Source organism: Grampus griseus (genome assembly GCF_964374135.1).
Source record: "Grampus griseus genome assembly, chromosome: 9".
NCBI lineage: Eukaryota > Metazoa > Chordata > Mammalia > Artiodactyla > Delphinidae > Grampus > Grampus griseus.
Window position 1 is genome coordinate 15682920 of NC_139003.1, and position 12062 is coordinate 15694981.

General features: G+C 47.0%; 1 protein-coding gene across 2 annotated transcripts in view; it reads left to right on the forward strand.

Moving 5' to 3' along the window:
• The window catches only part of DGKI (diacylglycerol kinase iota), a gene marked incomplete at both ends in the record, with an annotated part of 452324 nt that overhangs the window by 180574 nt on the left and 259688 nt on the right, over nucleotides 1-12062 (forward strand). For both annotated transcript variants that reach the window (XM_082662462.1, XM_082662463.1), the window contains one exon: nucleotides 11891-11965. In XM_082662462.1, the coding sequence (XP_082518588.1) occupies nucleotides 11891-11965 (75 nt within the window). The remainder of the gene's footprint in view (nucleotides 1-11890; nucleotides 11966-12062) is intronic.

A 12062-nucleotide genomic window follows, 5' to 3' on the forward strand; every position in this document is an offset into this window, starting at 1 on the left:
CCCAAATCTGTCACTAGTAAAATGAGAGGAGAGTAGTAAGATGTAAGAGAAGGAGATGGCTTTGAGTCACAAAGACCTAGGTTCTACTCCTGGCCAGTCTGTCTTGGGCAAGTTGCTCAATCTCATAGGGTCTCAGCTCCTTATCTATAAAGCAGGTGAGTGGTACCCACTTTGCATGGCTGAAGTGAGCTGTGTCTCTAGAGCACATAATGTGTATATTATACTGCTAGCCTCCTGGTAAATATTCTGTCTGTGGTAATGATATCCTCATTGAAAGATGGTACCAGTAGTTGTATGTATGTGGGTGAAAACCACACGGCCAATTGGAGATACAGTGTTGGGTGAGCTATGATTGAAATGGTTGTCTTCTTGGGCCAGATTGGCTGAAAGACTTTGACTTAATTGCGTCATCAACAGCTTGGGATGTTGGAAATGGCAGTAAAAGGATAGGTAATTTACCATGGTTTGATATGGCTTCTTAAGGAGACACAATCTTCCAGGTTAAGGCAAATGTCTCTAAATCATTGCTTAGAGATCTTAAGCTGTGAACTTTAAAAAACCAACTTTATCTATTTCCACAAAGTAAACTCATCATGTGAACATACTAGGATTCATGCTGCAGGTAAGATGGCATATACAGTGCTCTCACACTAGCAAGTAATAAAAGGCAAACTTTGGTTGGTGTTTTCTAGTTTACGTTAAGCTTCAGATCTCTGCTATGCCCTTGATATACTACTACCTTGGAACTAGACAATTAAGACAATGATGAGACATCATTTCCTGTTGTCTCTATTGTGACTTCTGTGATATGACCAGCCCATCCTCACTCATACCTATCTGCTGGAAAATTGGGAGTACACATGTGTTCGTCGTGTGTGTAGGGCTCTAATTGTGTGACTATCTACTTATTAGTGCCTGTATACTTGTAATCATATTTATGTACATTTTTTGTACATATGGAAACACTTCAGTTAACCTACAGTCAGATACATGGCAGCTTTGATCTGAGATAACTTTGAAGAAACTATAAACATTGAACAGGGAGCAGCCATAAAAGCAGCTGACAAGAACCAAAGCAGGAAGATAGCACACGATAACATTAAAGCTGTTGACCGGCCACGGTCAGACCCCGCTGACACCAAAGCTGAGAAGCACAGAGGAAACAAATGGGAAAAAAGAAATGAGGAAATAGGGCACGTGCTTGGGTAAAATGAGAACCAGCGGTGGGAAATAGAATTATGGATTTCTGAAGATTTCTTGAGGTTCATTAGTCTGAAATCCTTTATTAATGCATCGTGGCCATGCAGGAGCGGGCAGAAAGAATGCCTAACCGGGGCGGCAATCTTGGACCAGTCAATGAGGGGCACTCGCAGCTTCTCACATCCTGGCTCTGGAGGCAGCCGTGTGTTGGTATCCTTCCATTAAACTTGTACCAGCCAATACAGATTGAGCAGACCGTTCATCCTCCTTTCCATAAGTAACAGCTGCAATGTGTATTTGGTTTATGTCTCAATAACTGTACCTGAATTCTATGTAGATGTACAAAAGATAGCAGCTGTGTACACCAGTTACCCAATCGAGTTCCAAGAGGTAGACATCTCCTAAGAGTCCTGTGGTAGTTTTCTATTGAAGCCCATTAGAGAAGCCTTGTACCTATCGCTTTCTTCTCATTTAAAAAATGTACTATCTTCTCATTTAAAAATGTACTATCTTCTCATTTAAAAATGTACTATCTTCTCATTTAAAAAATGTACTATCTTCTCATTTAAAAAATGTACTATCTTCTCATTTAAAAAATGTGCTAAAGTCACTGATATAAGCCGCTTTTGAATCACTGTTAAAGAGAACGATTTGGTACGAATCTCAGTATAAGGGTAAACTGCTGAGATACAGGCATGCCCTTTTTTCCCCTCTTAAAATGAACCTGTGCCGTTCTGACCACCACTTCTTCCAATCCTGATCCAGTGGTCAAAACACAGTGAGGTGTCATTCTTTATAACCAGCCATCAACTTAGCTTTGAACTAACACGATAGCTACTAATTTGGTTCTTACTGAATTGTTTCTCCCGTGAGCCCCGATTGGCGAGGTTCCCACGTGTTGTTCTGATTCTCATAGTCAGCTCACAAAGTCCTTTCCCTTCCCGTAGCTTTCTGCTCTAGGATTTTGCTTTTTGTTCTCTTCAAATGAAAAATATAAAATGTACTGGCTGTCGGGGAAATAGAAAGCTTTTATTCGTGTCCAAACCATGATGAGCAGTGGCACTCTTCTCCTTCTCTCCGTGTCTCTAGGGAAGTTGTGGAGTAGACCCTTCTGTGCCTTAGCTGTGGAGGATCCTGCCTACCCCAGACACAGGGGCACATCTGTGCTTCCTCAGGGGAGGTGTCTCTGGAAGCATAAACACTTCATATGCAAAGTGCTTCAGATAATGTGTTCCTTAGCACAGAGCAAACGAAGCTGTTTGAAGAGCAGGTTAAGTGAGTTTTATTGCAGTACTTCGGAGACGGTCTCGAGAGTGCGGTAGGTGTAGTCGGCTGGTGTACACACGATCAGCGAGCGGACCGCGGAGTAGGAGTGAAGCCGTGCTTGGCTGTATCAGTTATTCTCCTGAAAGACATGAGGCCCAGGGGTGAGAAGTCTGTGTTCACCCTTCCGGAGACCTGCGTATGATGGAAAGAGGGCCGTGCTCTGTCCGTGCACCACTCTTGCTTCTCTGCCTTAGCCCTCTGTTCCATTCTCATCACTCCGATTCAGGCGCTCATTGCCTAATACGTGAATTTCCACTGTGAACTCTCATTACTTAATATCTTTTTTAAAAATTGAAGTATAGTTGGTTTACAATGTCGTGTTAGTTTCAGGTGCACAGCAAGGTGATTCAGTTATATATATATATATTCTTTTTCAGTCTTTTCCATTACAGGTTATTATAAGATATTGAATATTGTTCCCTGTGCTATACAGTAGGTTCTTGTTGTTCATTACTTAATCCCTGTGTGACCTGGCCTGCCATCGTGGTCTGGCCTCATCTCCGCCTAGATCACTCCATTCCAGTGACCCTGGCTCCTGGTCACTCTGCAAACATCCCACAGTCCTCATGCCTCTGGGCTGTGCACTTTCTGTTCCCTTTGCCCGAAGTGCTTTCCCCGCAGATAACTACATGGCCAACTCCCTCACTTCCTCCTGGTGTTTCTTCTTTTTTTTTTAAAGTATTGCTTTGTAGCTCAGTTTTGTTTTTTTTTTTTTAATATTTTTTCCTGGCCATGCCATGCAGCATGAGGGATCTTAGTTCCCCAACCAGGGAACGAACCCGCACCCCCTGCACTGGAAGCGTGGAGCCTTAACCACTGGACCACCAGGGAAGTCCCCCTCCTGGTGTTTCTTAAAATGTATCTTCTCAGTGAGAGCTTTCCTGGCCAACCTGTCCCAACTTCAACTCTCCGCTGCCCCTGATACCCCCTAGCCCCCGTTCTCACTTTAATTGTTCTCTTTAGCACTTATTCCTGTCAGCGTATCGTGTATCACACTTACCTGTCTTGTTTATTGTCTGTCTCTCCCAGGAGAATGTAAGCTCCATGAGATAAAAACAAATTTTTTTTCATGTTTTATTCACTACTGTATCCCCAGTGCCTGGGACAGTGAACGGCACTTAGTAGGTGCTCAGTATTTATTGGTTGACTGAATTAATATATCAATCATCTCATTTCCTTTTGTCTTCCTCCTCCTGCTTTCAGATAGTGCTGCATCCTGTCACCAGATTGAATTATTATTTTTGGCCACGTGAGTCTCAAAAATTATTAGTGCCCCATTGCCTATTAGGTTCAAATTTGTATTTCTCACTCGAGATTTAAGGGCTTTAGCAATCTTTTCCCAATCCACCTTTCTAGCCTAACCTGCATCGCCCATCCGGGACTTCTCTTTGGGAAGTCTGGCCTGCATGCTGGCCCCAATCCTTTGCAGCCCCACAACTTGCTACCCAAGTAGATATTCCAGAGCCTTACTAGCCTACAGACACAGGTGGGATCACATGAGCATCAGTAATGCAGACTTCCTGTTCTTAACTCCACCCATTTATGTAAGACCTCAGCCTTTTGCAAGATAGCCTTCCCATCCGATATCTCTGGAATTCTCCCAAAGACATCACATTTGTGGTCACAAAAATTGTTTAGCTATACTTACCATGAAGCCTCTACCCCATTTTCCCTCTAGTATTTATGAAGGTCTTCTGTCCCTCAAACACCTGTAGAATGCCTCTTTCTCTCTTCTTTTGGGATTGCCTATTCTGAAAATGCTTGTGTCCTAGAGGGGTTTTGTCTCAATTCCAAAGCCACCAGTTCTCCAGACTGGGGTTAGGCTGGGGGCTTACACTGAGGAGAAAGCCCTAGTCTGCAAGCCCTTTCACCTCTCCTCCCTCCCTCCCTCTCTCCTCCCTCCTCCCTCCCTCCTTCCATCCCTCTCTCTCTCCTCCTTCCTTCCTCCCTCCCTCTCTCCTCCCTCCTCCCTCCCTCCCTCCTGTCTCCTCCCTCCTCCCTCCTCCCTCCCTCTCTCCTCCCTCCTCCCTCCCTCTCTCCTCCCTCCTCCCTCCCTCTCTCCTCCCTCCTCCCTCCCTCCTGTCTCCTCCCTCCTCCCTCCCTCCCTCTCTCTCTCCTCCCTCCCTCCCTCCCTCCCTCCCTCCTCCCTCCCTCTCTCCTCCCTCCTCCCTCCCTCTCTCCTCCCTCCTCCCTCCCTCTCTCCTCCCTCCTCCCTCCCTCCTGTCTCCTCCCTCCTCCCTCCCTCCCTCCCTCTCTCTCTCCTCCCTCCCTCCCTCCCTCCCTCTCTCTCTCCTCCCTCCCTCCCTCTCTCCTCCCTCCCTCCTCCCTCCCTCCCTCCCTCTCTCCTCCCTCCTCCCTCCTTCCCTCCCTCTCTCCTCCCTCTCTCCTCCCTCCCTCTCTCCTCCCTCCCTCCCTGCTAGAATATCTCTTGAGCTCCTAATATGTGTCAGGCAGTGTTCCTGGTGTTGGATTAGGGCAGAATGGAAATACAGAGGAATCTCCATCTTCTTGTAACTCTATACTTTGTAACCCAGGTCCTCTCAGGAAAAGTTCTGCTTTGCCGTTTCCCTTTGAGACCCTCGTGACCCACAGCCAGTGTTCCCACTCCCCACCTTCCTCCGCCTGACCCCCCGGCCAGGCACACAGAGAGGCCTCCACACTCCACCGTTAAGCATGGTGCCCAGCGACTCACGCAGATGGACGCCTGTGGGCCCCTGGCTCAGCGCCCCATCGGACACGCAAAGGCCCGCTCTGCTCCTTTGAGGAGGCATCAGTGCCTACTATGTAAAGAGACTTTGGATCCTCTCCCTGCTGGAGTGGCTTCAATTTTCAAATATTACATCTTTTCAAGGCCCAGTTCAACACTTTGCTCTCTTTGGTGTTACGTCCTTTGTACTGAGTCAGCCGCTGGGGCTTCACCCTGCTCTAGATTACAGCTTTCACTGTCTGAGCTGTTCATTCAGCACTCGGCCGTGCACGGTCTTCTCTTGTTAGCGACCTTTTCTTTCAAGTCCTCCGTGTCGCCTCAAGTGGCGCGCCAGCTTCTCCCAGGAAGGACAGAAGCATCTTTCTCTTTATTTCCCGCACAGCACTCAGAATGCTGACATTGTTCCAGCTACATGCAAAGTTCATACGTGGGGCATCTCAGACTATCCTGATTCCCGAGAGCTGGCGTGTGCGGATGTAGGCGCATCGGTGTGCGTTTGCGTGTTGCTGAGTATTTTCGTCACTTGTCTACGTGACCCCTTCCCAACCCCTCAACCTCCTGTGGCTCCCTCCTCCTTTTTCTTTCGTATATTCTGAGGTACTTCTGGCATCATTTGGTATCTAGGGTGGCGACGCTGTGGGGATATCCCAGAGGGATCTGGCCCTCACTGAGCCCTGTCCAGAGGACACGTGGCACAAACACCTGGGGCCCTGACAGATCAAGGCCTTGACTCCGGCGGCAGTACCCAGGCTGAGGGTTTCACACAGAGTGAGCGCTCCCTGCAGGAGACCCTCAGAGGTGGGCTCTGAGATTCCCCCCTCCACCCCGCCCCCCTGACGTGAGGCATCTCTGTTCCCCGGTCTGGGCTCTTGAAATCCTGCCGTCTCGGAGAGACTTACTTACGCAGCGAGGAGCCACGGTAGGGGCGCGCTGGCACGTCAGCTAGCCACCCTCTCGGTTTGTCCCAAACGGCCTGTATTCTGTTTGAGGAAAAGAGGCACTGGCGTGAGTGGCGATGGAGCCTGTGCTTTGGCCCTGAAACCACATGAACAGAACTTCCAGATAATGTCAGTCTTCTTTTTCCCTAGCACCAATTTACAGGTTGCGTCCTAGACACCCCAGGGGAGTAGAACTTGCCGAACATGCTTGTCGTTTCTTCTAATTGGGTTTTTAAATAAATCAAAGAACCTTGTTTGCATTTACCTAGGATTATACAGCAGCAGTGTTCTTGTTCGTGTTGCCCGTAGGGGCAATCCCCACTGGAACGACGCTGAATTCCTGACACTCTGAAGGCTTAGGAAGCTTCCTTCCCTGCACTTTACCGAGCAGTCCCTTCACCCCACCCTCGGAGAGGAAGAAAAGGGTAGCTTTGCCCGGGCCCAGTTGCCCCGTCTCCCCCTCCCATCACTGTGCCCCTGTAGACCGAGCTTTGTGTCCAGAAGGGAGGATAAAATTCTTCTTGCCGCACTCGCTGTTTCTCCTTTGCCTGACTCCCAGCGCTCAGTTTCTGTTTCTCACCATGATTCTTCTGACGTGGGAAAGGTGAGGGGGCTGAGAATTACTGGGAAGAAGACAGCTGGGGGAGCCTGAGTTGGGAAGCTCATCCCACCAGCCTCATGCAGCCCCCTTTTCCTGACTTTTCACCACTCGGCGCTCCATCCTGTCCTCCCCCTAGTGCCCCCTTCCCCACTCCCAGGATGGTCGGGTTCCTGCCTGGAGCCCCTTCCCTGGCCATGCATCCTTTTGTCGCTGTGGCCTCATGATAAGGGCGGGGCTGATGGAAGCAGTGCTTCCTTGCACTGGGTCTGTGAGCCCATGTCTGGGAACTCTGTGTGCAGTGAGATGCTGCCAGGCCAGTACTTCTGTGTGGCCAGCAGCAGCCTCTGGCCCTGAGGTCTCCTGAGACAGGAGGCCAAGAAAGGGTTGCCATGTCGGCTCCGGAGACTAAATATTTCCTCCTACTTCTCCACTTCTGATCTCTGGTGATTAAAGCTGTGTGTGTGTGTGTGTGTGTGTGTGTGTGTGTGTGTGTGTGTGTGTGTGTGTTGGGGGGAGGGTGGCGTCCTTGAGAATACAGTGGGAGAGGTGGGGTCAGAGGCAAGATTACTTGACCATCTTCAGGGAAAAATGAGATTTGGTGAGCGCTTATCGGGAAGGGGCTCAGCCAGCCTTGTTGTACACGCTCCTTGGGGTCAAACTTCAGACTCTTAGGGTGGCATTCAATTTAAGTTTCCTTGGGCAGCAAGGAGGCCTAGACCTGTCAGAAATCATGAACTGTGAAACTAGGTTTCCCTTTCTTTCTCCTACCCTATCCTTCCCTCCCTCTCTTCTTTCTGTCTCTATCAAACGTTGTTAACTACTACCAGATATTCATTGCTACTTAGCAGAAATCACATCTCTTGTTCAAAGGAAGAACATATAGCTTGCTTGGAGGTACATATGGATCAGGGACTTGTGACCAAAGGAAGTGGGTAGGTGGGACAGGATTAGATATTAAACTGTTTCTCAGGGACAGTTATATACTTTCTACCACTGCTTGCCTCTGGTCCTTTTGTCCGCGCTCCAGCTTCCATCCCCAGAGACAGGGGTCTAAGGCTTTGACAGTTTTACTTCCATGCTTGATATGAGCTGAAGTTTGGTGAGGAACTGTCACCGCTTGGAATGCCAACAGTGCCCACAGCATGGGAAACATATAGGGCCAAGTCAGAACTTTGAGTGTGTTCTCTTACAATCACTGTTAGGTCTGCTGGTTAGGTTACGCCCACCATCCTAAAGCATAGCATATCATTCATTGTGTCATTATTATATAAGTAAATTATGATCAGAGTATAATGGGATATAATCTATGTTATAGCCTATGTTGTCTTAGTTTTCACAGATGTGCCCCCTCCACTAGTTTTTACAGGTGTGACACACACACACACAATTACAAATTAATGGATTTCCTTTGACAAAATCAGGAAACCCTTAGTAAGGACACTGAGGTTACTTGATATTTGAAGCAGTAAGCCTAATTGGCCTTTTTTTTTTTTTTGACAATTTAGTGTTTATTTATTTTTTTTGTCTGTGTTGGGTCTTCGTTGCTGTGCACCAGCTTTCTCTAGTTGTGGCGAGCAGGGGCTACTCCTTGTTGCGGTGCATGGGCTTCTCATTGCGGTGACTTCTCTTGTTGCGGAGCACGGGCTCTAGGCATGCGGGCTTCAGTAGCTGTGGCACGCGGGCTCAGTAGTTGTGGCTCGTGGTAATTGGCCTTTAAATTCATTGATGAGAGTGAATTATTAAACTTTTATAATGTTAATTTTTAAGCATGTTTGGGTCCCAGGCCATGTTTATTTTTAAAATTGTATCTTTGTGCTAGGTTCCATAACAGCTATGTCCCGATATGAAGAATAACAACTAGGCTGCTGACTTAATTTTAATGACTTTTCTTGCTTTATCATTTTTCATAGTGAAGGAAGTATTGACTTCAGAGTTTTTAAAGAAAAAGTGAGTCGTTACAATATTGAGAATGTCTAGATTCCCGTGTTTTGTCTTTATATTTAGTTTAAATCTTGCAAATAAAAATTGGAACATAACCAAGCATTAATTGAGCAGTTTCTGCCCAGAAGCTTATTATCCAGCTACTTCAAATAACTTTAACTAATTAAAGCATAGTCGTAAACCAAGAGGTCAGCAGTTGAGACTTCGGATTCACTGGAGCAGTTTTCATCAGTTGAGAAACAAATCCATGTATTTTTCTACTATGGAAAAAGACCTGAGGCCTTCATTCAGAATTTATTCACTTAATTTTGCATGTGATTATAGACCTTAATTATCTGATTTATCAGATTAGAAGCTGTTTAGAAGCTGTCATTTTAGAAATTGAGGGCAACTGAAGTCAGGCGCCATAACATTGAAAGACTCTCTAGCCTGATAGAAAGACAGGAAGCAGAAAAATGACTGCTCTTTGTAGTAAAATACGTCATGTTGTAGTGATTATAAAGAAAAATTCAGATTATGGTTTTATATATTCTGCCTCAGAAGGCACAGAAGCATGCCTTATGAGGCCCTTTTAAAATTTAACATTGTTTAAATAAAATTAGTTTTATAACAGAAAGCACTTTTCTTCCTATATTATCATCTGTAGAACACTGCACTTGAACTGTTACACATGAATGACATCGGTGTAGAGACATTTCACCCTAGGAAGCTGAGAGAGGACAGTCTTATGCCACAGGCTCTCAAACTCTTCCAGGCAAGATCCCTATTCAAAGGAGATTCCGACTTGGAATCCAGATGGAGAACAAGGCAAGGAAGGGGTATTCTGGCTTCGGCGAGTGCACTTTTGTCCCTTCCCACCACCCCCAGTGACTCCGTAGGAGCCTCAAGGAGCCCTTGGAGCTCTGCAGGCCCCAGTGCAGAGCACACGTCAGGCACAAGGCTACACCAGGGCAGGAGTTACTGGTAAGGAAGGAGGTTTTTCAGGTGGCCTTAAATAAGCCCATCAGTGGTTGCTACCATGAGTGTTGCTTTGCTTGCGTGCAGTGAAATCTGCTAGGGGTTTAGTGGATAATGGGTAGAATGAAATCAACTCCTGAGTGTCACTATAACTCTTGAGCAACAGGACTCACTCAGGAGCCCCGTGCATTTGCTGCGGGTGGTGCTAAAGCGGTGATCCCCACCAGGAGATCCGGAACAAACAGGAGAGCAACAATAGTTTGCTCCTTACGGGCACTTAGCTCACGAAAATATTTGCAAACCTAGAATTTTATTATTGTTGCCTTGAGCGATGCTGCCATTGCTGGTGCTGCTACTAGTACTTGTTACTCTTCTTTTTGCGGTACGCGGGCCTCTCACTGTTGTGGCCTCTCCCGTTGCGGAGCACAGGCTCCGGACGCGCAGGCTCAGCGGCCATGGCTCACGGGCCCAGCCGCTCCGCGGCACGTGGGATCCTCCCGGACCGGGGCACGAACCCATGTCCCCTGCATCGGCAGGCGGACTCTCAACCACTGCGCCACCAGGGAAGCCCTTGTCACTCTTCTTGTTCTCCCTCCCCATCTCCCACCCCTTCCCCTTCCTCCCCACCTCCCGCCGCTTTCTTTTTAGTAGTAGAGCCAGGACACTTTTCAATAGTGTAGCTAGGTGCTTGGGTTTCCCTTATCCTCCTTTTTGGCAAAATCAATCGATTGCCAAGCTTACGTAAGGTTACCGACCATGTTCTTTCCTCAGGCAGAGGAACGCCACGAGTGACGAAAGCGTTTGCAAGCAGGGTACCTAAACCTTAGTCAGTGGGTATCAAGACGACGCGTGTCGTTGCTGCGGTACTGACTGCAGCGTTCTGGATGCTTGGCTGGTGGCTGGTGGCACTGTGGAGACTCCGTGTTGAATGGGTAGAAGCACCGAGGAGGCGGGAGGCTACAGTTTCTTTCCTGATTCTGCGCCTTCCAAGGTGCTGGTTTGCAGTCCTTCCAGGCTCCTTGGTAGCAGCCACACCTCCATTTTTGGCTTAGAAATCCTATCTCAGTAGGGGAAGCTGAGTCTTGTGTCTTTCTTAAGGACAGGGACTTCGGGCCTTTCACACTCGGATGCTTTGATGGGCTGGGTCACAGACTGGCTTTGTTATAATGAGTTTCTTTCAGTGCTCAACCCCCCAAATTATTCCTGCAGATCTGCCTTTTAGCCTGTTCTCCATAGAGAGACCTGAGCATTTGTGAGTCAGACGTTACATGGCTCCGTCAGTATGGAATGGAGATTTCCACCTCTTTCTCTCTCTCCCTGCTGCTTGTTTTTTATTGTTAGAAAAAAGATAAACCTCAGAGAATATTTTTATTGTGAATTTTAACTGGTACTGACAGGGAGGCCAAACTGTGCATGCTTTTAAGCACGAGCCTGCTATCAGACTAATTGGCCCTGCTGTGCTCTAATTATATGACCTCGGGCACATCCCTTGCTGGGCCTGTTTTCTCATCTGTAAAATGGTAGTAAGAATAGTATCTATTTCTTAGGGTGGTGAGGATGAAATGAGGTACTCTCTGTGAGGTGCTTACAAGAATACCTGGCACATAGAAAGTGCTAAATTCATCTTAGCTGCTTTTGCTGTTACTGGGCTGCTGCTGCTCTGATGATGATGATGATGGTGGTGATAAGGATGGTGACTCGTAAAAGTTAAATTCGTCTTCTTACTTTCCAGAAGATTTGGGCAGAAACCAAGTAGCGTTGTATAGATTTGTGCTGGGAATAAAAGTCCAAGGGGATGGCCCCTTGAAATGTAAACTGTTTGGCTGTAGGGAAACCATGCTTGTTTTGAACCTAGACCCTACCCCTTAGCTATTAGAGTAAACGTGAAAAAAAAATAGGTTAATAATGCCTACAATGTTAGGTTATGGAACTAAGAAAATAACAGAATAAAGAGCTTGGTTCATAGTATATACTCAGCATACAGCAGCTAGTATAATTCTGTTTTAAAGAGAAAATCTTAGGCCACCCTCAGTCATGGATATGAAGTTACTTGGTAGGTCAGAGTACTGTTGCGGAAGTTTGTCCGATTATTGAATGTTTATGACGAAGTTTTAAATTGGTTTACGTTTGCCTCATTTATGTATACTCTCTTTACTACCAGGGAGCTCTTCAGAACAGACCGTTAACATTTCTTCTTGTCTTTTGAATTGTCTGTTGTAGAAATCAGCTCTCAGGAGGAAGTGTGCGGTCTGTAAGATCGTCGTCCACACCGCCTGCATCGAACAGCTAGAAAAGGTGAGACAGCGCCACCTGCTGCAATTTTTGCTACCCTGCCAGTGTTTGGACTTCAAAGACCAGGTGTCAGTTTCCATTTTCAACTTTTTGAAAACAA